At 41.4% G+C, this 16,905-nt stretch overlaps 1 protein-coding gene across 2 annotated transcripts in view; it reads left to right on the top strand.

Moving 5' to 3' along the window:
* The window catches only part of olfm1b (olfactomedin 1b), a 95,618-nt gene that overhangs the window by 49,355 nt on the left and 29,358 nt on the right, over positions 1-16,905 (top strand). For both annotated transcript variants that reach the window (XM_061908009.1, XM_061908008.1), the window contains one exon: positions 12,950-13,056. In XM_061908009.1, coding sequence (XP_061763993.1) covers positions 12,950-13,056 — 107 coding nt within the window. The remainder of the gene's footprint in view (positions 1-12,949; positions 13,057-16,905) is intronic.

The following is a 16,905-nucleotide window of genomic DNA, read 5'->3' as shown; positions in this document are numbered from 1 at the left end:
ACATCCTCGGTAGGCCCACATAAGGGCAAGGAAAACTCACACCCAGTGGGACATCGGTGACAATAATGACCCAGTGGGACGTCGGTGACAATGATGACTATGAGAACATGATACTGTGAAAGATCAATCCATAATGGATCCAACACAGTCGCGAGAGTCCAGTCCAAAGCGGATCCAACACACCAGCGAGAGTCCCGTTCACAGCGGAGCCAGCAGGAAACCATCCCAAGCGGAGGCTGATCAGCAGCGCAGAGATGTCCCCAGCCGATACACATGCGAGCAGTACATGGCCACCGGATCGGACCGGACTCCCTCCACAAAGGAGAGTGGGACATAGAAGAAAAAGAAAAGAAACGGCAGATCAACTGGTCTAAAAAGGGAGTCTATTTAAAGGCTAGAGTATACAAATGAGTTTTAAGGTGAGACTTAAATGCTTCTACTGAGGTAGCATCTCGAACTGTTACCGGGAGGGCATTCCAGAGTACTGGAGCCCGAAATGAAAAAGCTCTACAGCCCGCAGACTTTTTTTGGGCTTTGGGGATCACTAATAAGCCGGAGTCCTTTGAACGCAGATTTCTTGCCGGGACATATGGTACAATACAATCGGCAAGATAGGATGGAGCTAGACCGTGCAGTATTTTATACGTAAGTAGTAAAACCTTAAAGTCACATCTTAAGTGCACAGGAAGCCAGTGCAGGTGAGCCAGTACAGGCGTAATGTGATCAAACTTTCTTGTTCTTGTCAAAAGTCTAGCAGCCGCATTTTGTACCAACTGTAATCTTTTAATGCTAGACATGGGGAGACCCGAAAATAATACGTTACAGTAATCGAGGCGAGACGTAACAAACGCATGGATAATGATCTCAGCGTCTTTAGTGGACAGAATGGAGCGAATTTTAGCGATATTGCGGGGATGAAAGAAGGCCGTTTTAGTAACGCTTTTAATGTGTGCTTCAAAGGAGAGAGTTGGGTCGAAGATAATACCCAGATTCTTCACCGTGTCGCCTTGTTTAATTGTTTGGTTGTCAAATGTTAGAGTTGTATTATTAAATAGAGTTCGGTGTCTAGCAGGACCGATAATCAGCATTTCCGTTTTTTTGGCGTTGAGTTGCAAAAAGTTAGCGGACATCCATAGTTTAATTTCATCAAGACACGCCTCCAGCTGACTACAATCCGGCGTGTTGGTCAGCTTTAGGGGCATGTAGAGTTGGGTGTCATCAGCATAACAGTGAAAGCTAACACCGTATTTGTGTATGATGTCACCTAGCGGCAGCATGTAGATGCTGAAGAGTGCAGGGCCAAGGACCGAACCCTGGGGAACTCCACACGTTACCTTAACGTAGTCCGAGGTCACATTGTTATGGGAGACACACTGCATCCTATCAGTAAGATAAGAGTTAAACCAAGACAGGGCTAAGTCTGACATACCAATTCGTGTTTTGATACGTTCTAATAAAATATTATGATCGACGGTATCGAAAGCAGCGCTAAGATCGAGGAGCAGCAACATAGATGACGCATCAGAATCCATCGTTAGCAATAGATCATTAGTCACTTTTGCGAGGGCTGTCTCCGTGAAGTGATTTGCCCTGAAACCGGATTGAAAGGTTTCACATAGATTGTTAGACGCTAAGTGTTCATTTAACTGCTCCGCAACAATTTTTTCGAGGATTTTTGAAATAAAGGGAAGGTGAGACACCGGTCGGTAGTTTACCATGAGGTCAGGATCGAGGTTAGGTCTTTTAAGAAGAGGATGAATAACCGCTTTTTTGAATGCTAGGGGAACAGTGCCCGAGGAAAGTGATAAGTTTATAATATTTAGCACTGATGGACCTAATAATACAAAGAGCTCCTTGATCAGTTTCCCAGGAAGAGGGTCAAGTAAACATGTTGTTTGTTTTATTCCATTTACACGTTATAACAATTCCTCTAATGTTATTTCCTCAAAACGAGAGAAACTATTTTGGAGGGCAGTATCCGCCGTATATACAATCGTGTCAGTGTTAATAGAACCCCGTTATAGCTGGGACGCATTGTCTTTAATCTCCTTTCTAATGACTTCAATTTTCCTACTAAAGAATTGCATAAAGTCATCAGCTGAGTGGTTTGAGCTACTGGAAGGAGTCCCTTGTTGGGTTAGCGATGCTACCGTACTAAACAAAAATTTAGGATCGTTTTTATTACGGTGGATGAGATTTGAGTAATAATTAGCTTTAGCTAAGGTAAGCATGCTTTTATAAGTTATTAAACCATCACTCCATGCTTGATGGTGCATCTCAAGTTTAGTCGTGCGCCATTTGCGTTCCAGCTTTCTGCATAATAATTTCTGAGCTCTAGTTTCTTCTGTAAACCACGGGGTGCGCTTTTTTGGAGCCTTTTTTAACTTTAGCGGTGCTATGTTATCAATGGTTTCGCGCAGGGCGTCGTTAAAGTTGTTAGTGAGGTTATCAATAGAGCCCACATATTTTGGGAATGGTGCCATTACCGAGGGCAGTAGGTCAGCAAGAGTTGTCGTTGTGGCCGTTTTAATGTTGCGGCTGCTATAGCAGTTATTATTATTATTAGTTTGACGAACATGCGTCTGAACCTCGAATTTTATAAGGTAATGATCGGACAATACTTTAGTATACGGGAGTATCGTAACTTTGGAAACGGTGATACACCTGACAAGCACTAGGTCTATCGTATTACCGTTGCGATGCGTGGGTTCATTTATTATTTGTGTGAGACCACAGCTATCAATTATAGTCTGGAGCGCTACGCACGGTGGGTCCGATGGGGTATTCATATGGATATTAAAGTCCCCCATTATGATTATATTATCGGCGTGTGTCACTAGATCAGCAACGAACTCTGAGAATTCATTGATAAAGTCCGAATAGGGCCCTATATATATATATATACATATACCGTATTTCCTTGAATTGCTGCCGGGGCGCTAATTAATTTAAAACCTCTTCTCACTCCTACGCTTACCAAAGGCATGCGATAAAAGTTAGCATGTGCTAATTATTTTAAAACCTCTTCTCACTCCGGCACTTACCAAAGGCATGCAATAAACATTTGAGTGTGATGTAAGCTTGGACCTCAAATCCTACTGAATAGCTCTTAATCTTCTTCCCTTCATGCGATTTCAAATTACCGGTATTGAAATCAGCCTCCTCCATTTTGAAAATGATGACAGGGGAAGTGTCACTCGTATATATACACACACACATACATATATAAATGTATATATACATATATACATACATACATACACACACACATATATGTATCATATATATTATATATGATATATATATGTATATATATATATATATACATATATATATATATATGTATATGTATATATATATATATATATATATATATATATATATATATATATATATATATATATATATATATATATGGATTTGATATATTAAAGTGTCAAAAAATGGATTTCCATCAATTCTTATACATAACGATTATAGTAGAAAATATATATATTTTTTTTTTCAATCCGTCCTATCCAGCCAATCTTATGGTAGCAAAATGATTATATATTTTTTTTATATAAAATGATAACAAATTATAGATAATATAAATAGAAAAATAAATTACTATACGAAATAATACACTGGGACAGTCAGTTCAGAATCGGGTTGAATCGAGAATCGATTCTGAATCGTCACTGCAGAAATCGGAATCAAATCAAATCGTCAGGTGCCTAACGATTCACACCCCTGGTTTACGGTAGGAAGGGGATTCATATGGCCCCATTCATCACGGTTTACCTGACACGTGAATCGTGACAAATTTGGGGCGCGCACCATCCACTTCAACCGGCAGAGGGCAGGAGTGTGTTGAATGTATATTTACATTTGTTTTGTGGCAATTGCAAGTTTTACCACAATGCCAGTTGCCATGTGAGTGCTGCTTTCTATCGTTTTCATCAGACTGCATGGCAAAAGGATTACACCCCACCTCCAGCCTTTCCTCTTCCTCTTACACGAGATCTACCCAGGAAAGAGGACACCCCTTCTGTACTCATTTGTATGTCTGTTCTTGGACCAAGTAGGAGAAATATACTTCTTCTGCCAGTTTTGTAGCGACCTAAAGGTTACAGACTGCTCCCTCGCACTATTTGCAAACACGATATATAAACAGACCGCTTGTTGTCCGAATTTCCTGTTTGTTCGCCTTTGACCTGTAAATTCAGGCCAAAGGGGGATTAGACCTTCCAGACCACCTTGCGTCCTCCTTCCATCAGCCAATAACGGTTTCTACTTGAGATAGACGGTTCGACGAGTATGTGCAAAATACATGGTGGGGCTGTGTGTTGCATGCATAAAAATGGAAGCGTTATTATGAAACAGAAATATATATAAATATTAAAAAAAAATAGATTTCCCATGTATTACTTTTTTTTAATCCTACAGGGGATTATGTAAGGGACACAGACCCTCCCCCCTTTCCCCAGATAGTAAATGCAGGACACACAACATGTCACATATCACACACGTACATTAATGCTACACTATACAGAGCACCGCCCTATGGGGAGCCGTCAGTTCTTGGACAATGACGATAAAGTTCCATTTAATTAAAGGGAAAATGCACTTTTTTGTGGGGGATAATCGTCTATCATTCACAATTCTTATTTAAAACAAGAACACATATGTTGTTTTTTTTTAATGCATTCTAACTCATAAAGAAACCCTAGCAAAAGTCAGCTAAAACAGTCACTCACGCACACACACACACATACAATGGCAATGCTTTTGCTACTACTGGGGAGGGAGCGCATATTTCACGAGTATGTACACCTATTTGCCATCAGTCACGAATATTTATTCCAACGCTTTAGGCTACTGAGAGCGGTCCCCCCTTTCTTAAACTTTCGTTTTGACATTATGTATTTCCCCCGTGGGATAATACGAATTTCTGTTCCGTAATCTGTCTGTGTTTTCTCAGTGTGTCTGATGTTCGGCTTTTCCCACCGGAACTGTGCCCTTATATGGGTAACTAAGGGCGTTTATCTATGCAAATTACAGACTTATGGGTGTTTACGTATGCATATTGTGGGAAATAAGGGCGTGTTTATGTGCAAATGATGATAGACACACACGCGCTAACCTTTTGGCATTCAGCAACTTAAGAACAGCAGGTGGGAACAATTTGGCCGTTTAAGAACAGGTCATTTATTTGAATAGACTCAATGGAAATCACTTAGCAAGAAGGATAAGAGAAAACGTTAGAAACTTATTGCTGAATGAGGCCCAATGTGTTCTTTATGGTGTTTTTTTCCCTCAGAGTTTTCAACTTACGTCAAGTGTTTTGTCAAGAGGAATATTTGTAGTATGTTCATTTTCAGAATCTACTTGTTCTATTTTTGGCCAGAGTAAGACAAAGAAAATACTCTGAAGTTGTCTCTATTTTTAAGTTATTATGCCATGATTGTACCAGTCCCTGGGGAGGGAGCGCATATTTCACGAGCATGTAGACCTATTTGCCCGAAGTGACGAAAATTTATTTGAAGGCTTTAGGCTACTGAGAGCAGTCCACCATTTCTTGAACTTACATTTTGATATTATGTATCCCCCCGCGGGATAATGCCAATTTCTGTTCCGTAATCTGTCTGTGTTTTCTCCCTGTGTCTGATGTTCGGCTTTTCCGCCGGAACTGTGCCCTTATATGGGGAATTAAGGGCGTTTACCTATGCAAATTACAGAATTATGGGTGTTTACAGATGCACATTGTGGGAAATAAGGGTGTATTTATGTGCAAATGATGATGGACACACACGTGCTAACCATTTGGCATTCAGCAACTTAAGAACCGCAGGTGGGAACAATTTGGCCGTTTAAGAACACGTCATGAATTTGAATGGACTCAATGGAAATCACTTAGCAAGAAAGATAAGAGGAAAAGTTAGGAACTTATTGCCAAGAGAAATATTTGTAGTATGTACATTGTCAGAATCTACTTGTTCTATTTTTGGCCAGAGTAAGACAAAGAAAATAACCTGAAGTTGTATTTATTTTTAAGTTATTATGCCATGATTTTACCAGTCCGGTGAGGGAGGGAGCGCATATTTCACGACCATGTCGACCTATTTGCCCAAAGTGACGAATATTTATTTGAACGCTTTAGGCTACTGAGAGCAGTCCCCCATTTCTTAAAATTACGTTTTGAAATTATGTATTTCCCTCCGTGGGATAATACAAATTTATCTTCTGTAATCTGTTTGTGTTTTCTCTGTTTGTTTGATGTTCGGCTTTTTTGCCGCAATTGTGCCTTTGTATGGGGAATTGAGGGCGTCTACCTATGCAAATTACGGAATTAAGGGTGTTTACATATGCATATTGTGGGAAATAAGGGCGTGTTTATGTGCAAATAATGATAGACACGAACGCGCTAACCATTTGGCATTCAGCAACTTAAGAACAGCAGGTGGGAACAATTTGGCCGTTAAATAACTTGTTATGAATTTGAATGGACTCACTTAACAAGAAAGATAAGAGGAAAAGTTAGGAATTTATTGCTGAATGGCGCTGAATGTGTTCCTTGTGACTATCATTGGTACTTTAACTTAACTTAAAAATGTTCAGTTCCCCTTTAAAGGCCTACTGAAATGAGATGTTCTTATTTAAACGGGGATAGCATGTCCATTCTATGTGTCATACTTGATCATTTCGCGATATTGCCATATTTTTGTTGAAAGAATTTAGTAGAGATCCTCGACGATAAAGTTTGCAACTTTTGGTGCTGATAGAAAAGTTTTGCCTGTACCGGAAGTAGCAGACGATATGCGCGTGGTGTCACACATTCTCACATTGTTTACAATCATGGCCACCAGCAGCGAGAGCGATTCGGAGCGAGAAAGCGATGATTTCCCCATTAAATTGAGCGAGGATGAAAGATTCGTGGATGAGGAAAGTGAGAGTGAAGGACTAGAGAAAAAAAAAAGACGAGGTCAGTGGAAGCGATTCAGATGTTATTAGACACATTTACTAGGATAATTCTGGAAAATTCCTTATCTGCTCATTGTGCTACTAGTGTTTTAGTGAGATTATATGGTCGTACCTGTACAACCTTAAGGTCGGCCCCGCACCTTTCTTCAGCACCAGTCGACGGGTGGTGGCGATGCCCATCTTTGCCCTTCGCAAGGGACCCTCTTCGAAACATGATCTTTCGAAATGATCTCTGCAGAATACACTGTACTTTGTGTGTGTGGTCCAATCCAACCCTTATCGCTTGAAATCTCTGTTCCATAGTGAAGCTTGACTGTCATCTTTCGGGAATGTAAACAATGAAACACCGGCTGTGTTTGTGTTGCTAAAGGCGGCCGCAATACACTGTTTCCCACCTACAGCTTTCTTCTTTGATGTCTCTATTATTCATTGAACAAATTGCAAAAGATTCAGCAACACAGATGTCCATAATACTGTGAAATTATGTGATCAAAACAGACGACTTATAGCTGGGAACGGTGCTGGAACAAAATTTCCTCTACAATGCGTGACGTCACGCGCACGCGTCATCATACCGCGACGTTTTAGCATGATACTTCCGCACAAAATTTAAAATCGCAATTTAGTAAACTAAACAGGCCGTATTGGCATGTTTTTCAATGTTAATATTTCATCATTGATATATAAACTATCAGACTGCGTGGTCGCTAGTAGTTGGTTTCAGTAGGTCTCTAAAGGCCTACTGAAATTAGATTTTCTTTTTTAAACGGGGATAGCAGGTCCATTCTATGTGTTACACTTGATCATTTTGCGATATTGCCATATTTTTGCTGAAAGGATTTAGTAGAGAACATCGACAATAAAGTTCACAACTTTTGGTGCTGATAAAAAAGTTTCGCCTGTACCGGAAGTAGCAGACGATATGCGCGTGATGTCACACATCTGAATATTGTTTACAATCATGGCCACCAGCAGCGAGAGCGATTCGGAGCGAGAAAGCAACAATTTCCCCATTAAATTGAGCGAGGATGAAAGATTTGTGGATGAGGAAAGTGAGAGTGAAGGACTACAGAAAAAATAAAAAGACGAGGGCAGTGGAAGCGATTCTGATGTTATTAGACACATTTATTAGGATAATTCTGGAAAGTTCCTTATCTGCTTATTGTGTTACTAGTGTTTTAGTGAGATTATATGGTCGTACCTGTACAACCTTAAGGTCGGCACCGCACCTTTCTTCAGCACCAGTCGACGGGTGGTGGTGATGCCCATCTCTGCCCTTCGCAAAGGTCCCTCTTCGAAACACAATCTTTCGAAATGATCGCTGCATAATACACTGTACTTTGTGTGTGTGGTCCAATCCAACCGTGTTTGCTTGACCGCTCTGTTCCATAGTAAAGCTTGACTGTCATCTTTCGGGCATATAAACAATGAAACACCGGCTGTGTTTGTGTTGCTAAAGGCGGTCGCAATACACCGCTTCCCACCAACAGCTTTCTTCTTTGACGTCTCCATTATTTATTGAACAAATAGCAGAAAATTCACCAACAAAGATGTCCATAATACTGTGTAATTATGCGATCAAAACAGACGACTTATAGCTGGGATTGTTGCTGGAACAAAATGTCCTCTACAATGCGTGACGTCACGCGCACGCGTCATCATACCGCGACGTTTTAGCATGATACTTCCGCACAAAATTTAAAATTGAAATTTAATAAACTAAACCGGCCGTATTGGCATGTGTTGCAATGTTAATATTTCATCATTGATATATAAACTATCAGACTGCGTGGTCGGTAGTAGTGGCTTTCAGTAGGCCTTTAAAGGCCTACTGAAATGAGATGTTCTTATTCAAACGGGGATAGCAGGTCCATTCTATGTGTCATACTTGATTATTTCACGATATTGAAATATTTTAGTAGAGAAAATCCACGATAAAGTTCGCAACTTTCGGTCCTAAGAGAAAAGCCCTGCCTCTACCGGAAGTCGCAGACAATGACGTCACATGTGTGATGGCTCCTCACATATTTACATTGTTTTTAATGGGAGCCTCCAACAAAAAGTGCTATTCGGACCGAGAAAACGACAATTTCCCCATTAATTTGAGCGAGGATGAAAGATTTGTGGATGATGGTGATATTGATAACGAAGGACTAGAAAAAAAAAAAAAAAAAATTAAAAGCGACGGCTCCTGGCGGCGGCAGTGTGAGCGTTTGAGATTTAATTAGACACATTTACTAGGATAATTCTGTAAGATCGCTTATCTGCTTATTGTTTAAATAGTGTTTTAGTGAGATTGTAAAGACATACCTCGAAGTCGGATGGCTGAGGTAAACATGCAGTGTCTCAGAGAGAAGCCGAGGAGCCAAGCTCACAGCTGCCTTTCAAACAGCTACTGCAGGACGACGAATAATCCAATGATGTCTCCGGTAAGATACATATCACTATTTTCCCATCCAAAAACATGCTGATTGACGTAGAGAAACAGGTTTGCTTGACCGCTCTGTGTTACAAACAAAGAAACACCGGCTGTGTCTCGGTGCTAAAGACAGCTGCAATGCACCGCTTTCCACCAACAGCATTGTTGTTTATAGTCTCCATTATTAATTGAAGAAATTGAAAAAGATTCAGCAACACAGATGTCCAAAATACTGTGTAATTATGCGATGAAAAGAGACGACTTTTAGCCGTAAGTGGTTTTGAGCTAATATTTCCCGACAGTCCGTGACGTCACGCGCACACGTCATCATTCCGCGACAATTTCAACAAGAAACTACGCGGGAAATTTAAAATTGCAATTTAGTCAACTAAACCGGTTGCAATGTGTTGCAATGTTAATATTTCATCATTGATATATAAACTATCAGACTGTGTGGTCGGTAGTAGTGGCTTTCAGTAGGCCTTTGAGGTTTGCTCGAGTGAGCTTAAAGGGGAACATTATCACAATTTCAAAAGGGTTAAAAACAATAAAAATCAATTCCCAGTGGCTTGTTGTATTTTTTGAAGTTTTTTTCAAAATTTTACCGGTCCCAGAATATACCTAAATAAAGCTTTAAAGTGCCTTATTTTCGCCATCTTCGAAACCACTATCCATTTCCCTGTGACGTCATACAGGGCTGCCAATACAAACAAATGGCGGTTACCACAGCAAGATATAGCGACATTAGCTCGGATTCAGACTCGGATTTCAGCGGCTTAAGCGATTCAACAGAATACGCATGTATTGAAACAAATGGTCGGAGTATGGAGGCAGATAGCGAAAAACGAAATTGAAGAAGAAACTGAAGCTATTGACGCTATTCGGCCATAGTTTGGGTGTACCTAATGAAGTGGCCCATAGCATGGCCTGCTTATTAGCATCGCCGGTAAAATGTGCGGACCAAACGATCAGGACTTTCGCATCTTGTGACACTGGAGCAACTTAAATCCCTTGATTGGTAAGTGTTTGTTTCGCATTAAATGTGGGTATCTAGTTTCAAATGTACATACAGGTAGCGTAAATAGCATGTTAGCATCGATTAGCGTAGCATGTTAGCATCGATTAGCTGGCAGTCATGCCACGACCAAATATGTCTGATTAGCACATAAGTCAACAACATCAACAAAACTCACCTTTGTGATTTTGTTGACTTAATCGTTGCAAATGCATCTGCAGATTATCCATACATCTCTGTGCCATGTCTGTGCAGACACTCTGGTACATTCAATGGGGGTCTGGCGGCAGATTTCTTGCCAGTGGTGCAACTTGAATCCCTCCCTGTTAGTGTTGTTACACCCTCCGACAACACACTGACGAGGCATGATGTCTCCAAGGTTCCAAAAAATAGTCGAAAAAACGGAAAATAACAGAGCTGAGACCCGGTGTTTGTAATGTGGGAATGAACCTCGGTGACGTCACGTTCTGACATCATCGCTAAAAGACCGATAAACAGAAAGGCGTTTAATTTGCCAAAATTCACCCATTTAGAGTTCGGAAATCGGTTAAAAAAAATACATGGTCTTTTTTCTGCAACATCAAGGTATATATTGACGCTTACATAAGTTTGGTGATAATGTTCCCCTTTAACAAAACAAAACATTTTAAAAGTCGATCTGGCCAAGTCAAACCTTGACACTTAACAGCGGCGGAGGTTTTTCGCCGCCCCTAAAAGCGGTCAAATGACTGGCTAATGACTGCAAATGTGCCTGAAAGGGGCTAATGACCACCCCAAATAGACCACGGTGGTGACTTACTCTCTAAATTGCCACTGTGGAATGACTCATTACCGCCTCAAATTAGCTCGTCCGAAGCGTCTAATTGACATTTGCCTCGGCGAGAAAACAAAAAGGTGTCCAAAGGAATCGACGGGAGCTTATTTAAGGAGGTTTCTCCGCTACCCGTATGTGCTCATTAAAGGGGAACATTATCACCAGACCTATGTAAGCGTCAATTTATACATTGATGGTGCAGAAAAAAGACCATCTATTTTTTTAACCGATTTCCGAACTCTAAATGGGTGAATTTTGGCGAATTAAACGCCTTTCTGTTTATCGCGCTGGAGGCGATGACGTCAGAATGTGACGTCGCCGAGGTAATACACCCACCATTTTCATTTTCAACACATCACAAACACCGGGTCTCAGCTCTGTTATTTTCCGTATTTTTGACAATTTTTTGGAACCTTGGAGACATCATGCCTCGACGGTGTGTTGTCGGAGGGTGTAACAACACTAACAGGGAGGGATTCAAGTTGCACCACTGGCAAGAAATCAGCCGCCAGACCCCCATTGAATGTGCCGGAGTGTCTTGCACATTTTACCGGCGATGCTAAGGCAGACATGGCACAGAGATGTATGGATAACCTGCAGATGCATTTGCAACGATTAAGTCAACGCAATCACAAAGGTGAGTTTTGTTGATGTTGTTGACTTATGTGCTAATCAGACATATTTGGTCGCGGCGTGACTGCCAGCTAAAATGCTACGCTAATCGATGCTAACATACTATTTACTGGCGGTGCTAAAGCAGACATGGCACAGAGATGTATGGATAACCTGCAGATGCATTTGCAACGATAGTCAACGAAATCACAAAGGTGAGTTTTGTTGATTTTGACTGCCAGCTAATCGATGCTAACATGCTACGCTAATCGATGCTAACATGCTATTTACCGGCGGTGCTAAAGCAGACATGGAACAGAGATGTATGGATAACCTGTAGATGCATTTGCAACTATATTACGTTTCCTTCCACCCACATTTAATGCGAAAAAAACACTTACCAACCGACGGATTTAAGTTGCTCGTGTCAAAAGATGCGAAAGTCCTGATCGTTCGGTCCGCACATTTTACCGGCGATGCTAACGCAGCTATTCGGCCATGCTACGGCCATGAATAGCGTCAATAGCTATTCGCTCAATAGCTTCAGTTTCTTCTTCAATATTTTCATACTCCAACCACCATTTCAATACATGCGTAATCTGTTGAATCGCTTAAATCGCTGTAATCCAAGTTTGAATCCGAGCTAATGTCACTATATCTTGCTGTGGTATTCCCATTGTTTGTTTACATTGGCAGCACTGTGTGACGTCACAGGGAAATGGCCAGTGTCTTCGCAGAGAGCCGAAAATAAGGCACTTTAAAGCTTTATTTAGGGATATTCCGAGACCGGTAAAATTTTGAAAAAAACTTCCAAAAATACAACAAGCCGCTGGGAACTGATTTTTTATTGTTTTTAACCCTTTTGAAATTGTGATAATATTCCACTTTAAGAGTCGGGCCCCGCTCTTAACGTACGGGGTCGGGCGTTTGGTGGAGTGCACGTAAAGTCATAGGTCAACACTAATTAAAAGCACGCAAAAAAATTGTTGAACATCACACAGAGAGCTCTCTCGATATTCAGGCAGACTTGTTTGGATGTCAAATGAATTATATTTCTGCTAATAAATCCAACACGACATAAAAAAAACTCAAATGTTGTGCTTGGTCCTACCTTTGTTCGTTGCAGCCTGCGGCAAACTGACGGGCATCAGTGACCCCATCACCATCAAGACGTCGGGGTCCAGGTTCGGGTCCTGGATGACCGATCCTCTGGCGCCTGAAGGGGACACACGGGTATGTGATTGTTTTGCTGTGGTGGGCTTGTTTCTTTCATGGTGAGTCCTCCTGAAACTGACACAATTGTACAAATACACGACCAACGGTCAACCAAAAAGCCACGGCCCTGGAGCATTTTTAGGATTGAAAACGGAAAAAGATGGGGACATTTTTTGTTTTAGTATGTTTTTTGTTTGAAGACAAACATGACACAAACCTTCCCAATTGTTAGAAAGCCCACTGTTTAATATGTTGGTGTGTAGGCTACACTGATGAGAGTATTTGGTGAAGGTCGATTTGCCCTACTAATTTCGGCGGTTCTTGAACTCACCATAGTGTGTAAAATCTTCCACTCCTTCTTTGTCTCATTTTGTCCACCAAACGTTTTATGCTGTGCGTGAATGCACAAAGTTGGTGTTATTGACTTGTTGGAGGGCTAATCAGGCATATTTGGTCAAGATAATCAATGCTAACTTGCTGAGGTGGGGGGGGGGGGGGGGGGGGGGGCGTGGCCTGCGGATCCACAGCAAAGCAGGAGTGTGCCAGGATCGGCTACGGGATCAGCGACAGGTGAGTGGATGGCCCACCTGGGCCTGGTTATCTAATCACCTCTCGCCCTGTTAAAAGGCAGCAGCCGGGTGGAGAGAGTTGTTGGAGCTGGAGCAAGAGCGCAAGCGAGAGACCAACAACTCTCTCCTCTCCTTTTGGCACCAAGCATCATGTAGCAGAATAGCTAAGTGTTAAACAAAAACAAAAACAACTACGAACATAATAAAAACAATCACGTACTGTACGATGTCTGCCCTCACTGGGATGCCCCGTTTAAATGAAGAGTTACTCACAATCCTTACAAAGGTGCCATCTGGTATATAATTTCAAGGTCAAAGTTGACCAACATAGACTACTTTGGAACAAATAATGAGGCCAGAACTTTATATTTTTGAGCATGATTATATGGAGGATGATCTACAAGTTTTAGAAGCTGAGTAATAAACAGGTCTAGCTTCAATTTGTTTGTTTGTATTTGTTTATTCGAAGGACAATGCGCAGTTACATTAAGAAGATGGCTGCACCAGATTTAGCATCATGCTAATTTCCATCTGTAGTCCTTTTATGGCACATAACATCCACAATTAAAATTACACAGAATTAAAAAATAGACAGCAAAAATAAAATTCCATAATGACACGCAATTTAAAATACAAGTACAATACATGAGCTACATGAAGAACTAAGCATCATGTAGCATAACTGCTAAGTGCTAAACAAGAAATATAAACTACCAACATAATACAAACAATCACTTACTGTACAATGTCTGCCCTCACTGGGATGCCCCGTTTAAATGAAGAGTTACTCACAATCCTTACAAAGAATTAAAAAAAAAGGTGCCATCTGGTGTATAATTTAAATGTCAAAGTTGACCAACATAGGCTACTTTGGAACAAATGATAAGCCAGAACTTTATATTTTTGAGCCTGAGTATATGGAGGTTGATCTACAAGTTTTAGAAGCTGAGTGATAAACAGGCCTAGCTTCAATTTGTTTGTTTGTATTTGTTTATTTGAAGGACAATGCGCAAACACATTAAAAAGATGACTTCACCCCATTTAGCACCATGTTAAATTCCATCTGCAGTCCTTTTATGCCAATCACAATCAAAACAATATATATAACAATAATGCGCAGTTTAAGTGAATAATTAATGATGATCCAGAACTTTATATTTTCTGAGCCTGAGTATATGGAGGATGATCTACAAGTTTTAGAAGCTGGGTGATAAACAGGTCTAGCTTTAGTTTGTTTGTTTGTATTTGTTTATTTGAAGGACAATGCGCAATTACATTAAGAAGATGACTGCACCACATTTAGCACCATGTTAAATTCCATCTGCAGTCCTTTTATGGCAATCACAATCAAAACAATCACTTACTGTAAAATGTCTGCCATCACTGGGATGCCCAGTTTAAATGAAGAATTAATCACTATCCTTTTAAAGGATAAAAACAAGTGCCATCTAGTTTATAATTTCAATGTCAAAGTTGACCAAAAAAGACTACGTTGGAGCAAACGATGAGCCAGAACTTTATATTTTTGAGCCTGAGTATACAGAGGATGATCTACAAGTTTTAGAAGCTGAGTGATAAACAGGTCTAGCTTTAGTTTATGAGCGTACTCTCATTAGCTGCATTGTTGTATTTGCTGCATTTTACAACTTACTGCAGAATGCATTAAAGAGAAAAATATGTGTGTGGACAACCAGACCACAAACCAGTTGGGTTGCCATGGTCTTTGTCCAGTCTGAAAACGAGGACTGGCTCTGGAAGCAGCTCGCTGGCTTTATCTGCAAATCACCTTTATCCAGCAGCTTGTTAGCACGGAGTAAGCATAAAGACTGAAAGCAGTCGCTGGCTCCCATCTGACGAGAACAAAGTCAGTACAGCCCCCGAAACACACCAGCCGACGAGCGTCTGCGGTCCCAGTCTTTGGGTTGGCACTTGTCGGCCTTTGGTTGGCCGGCGTTTCGGGTCCGCCGAGAGAGCCAAGGGTAGGAACGAGCAAAACAGATTTTTCGTCATTTCTATTCATCATTTGCAAATGAGGCGGAGGGGAAAAAAAAGGCCAACTGTTGTGTCATTTAGTGTTAGTCTCCCTCCGAGGTTTGGTACCAAGTCTCAAGAAACAAACCCTAAATAGGGGTTCCAAATGCAGGATAGACCAGGGGCCTCATGTATTAGGGAGTTGCGGGGAATTTTCTACGAAATACTGTTTTTTTGTTAATTTTTGTACATGTGGACAACCAGACCACGCCCCCTTATGAATATGCAATCATATTGAAATTAGAGCTCCGCACAATCTGCCTAATCAGAATTCAGTAGGGATCAGTAGACGGTATCTTCTTTCTCACATTTCGAGCGAATGAAAGAGGGTTGAGTAGGATAGCGTGCGAGCCTGTCAATGCCGTGGGTTACGAGAACCGCACATGGGGCCAGACTGAAGCCGAGGAAATAAAAACCTCATAGCCATAGCACACATAAGCATGTGTGTAAGAGGGGGAAACATAAACATCAAAGAACAAAGGACATTAAATACATTAGACTGAAGCAGAGGAAATAAAAACCTCATAGCCATAGCACACATAAGCATGTGTGTAAGAGGGGGAAACATAAACATCAAAGAACAAAGGACATTAAATACATTAGAAGAACAGAGTGGATGCAACCAGCCATTTCTACATGCAGCTACAAAAAATAATAATACAATTTGAAAAATGTAAAAATAAACACTGTGGTGACCTACATATACACTGTGGTGGCCTCTGCGGCATACTTGCCAACCCTACTAATTTTTCCAGGAGACTCTCGGATTTCAGTGCCCCTCCCGAAAATCTCCCGGGGCAACCATTGCCCCGAATTTTCTCCCGTTTTCCAACCGGACAACAATATTGGGGGCGTGCCTTTAAGGCACTACCTTTAGCTTCCTCCACAACCTGTCGTCACGTCCGCTTTTCCTTCATACCAGGGGTCGGCAACCCGCAGCTCTGGTATTTGATCACTCTGATGTGGCTCAGCTGCATACTTGCCGACACCCCCCCCAATTTTTCCGGATTTCAGTGCCTCTCCCAGGAATCGCCCGGGATTAACATTCTCCGATTTTCACCCGGACAACAAAATTGGGGGCGTGCCTTAAAGGCCCTATCTTTAGCATCCTCTACAACCTGTCGTCACGTCCGCTTTTCTGCCTTACCAGAGGTCGGCAACCCGCGGCTCCGGTCTTTGATCACTCTGATGCGGCTCAGCTGCATACTTGCCGAACCCCCCCAAATTGTTCCCGATTTCAGTGCCTCTCCCAGGAATTGCCCGGGGT

Source organism: Nerophis ophidion, linkage group LG08 (genome assembly GCF_033978795.1).
Source record: "Nerophis ophidion isolate RoL-2023_Sa linkage group LG08, RoL_Noph_v1.0, whole genome shotgun sequence".
Lineage (NCBI taxonomy): Eukaryota > Metazoa > Chordata > Actinopteri > Syngnathiformes > Syngnathidae > Nerophis > Nerophis ophidion.
The sequence above is the reverse complement of the archived record's forward strand: the minus strand, read 5'-3'. Positions and strand labels throughout refer to the sequence as shown.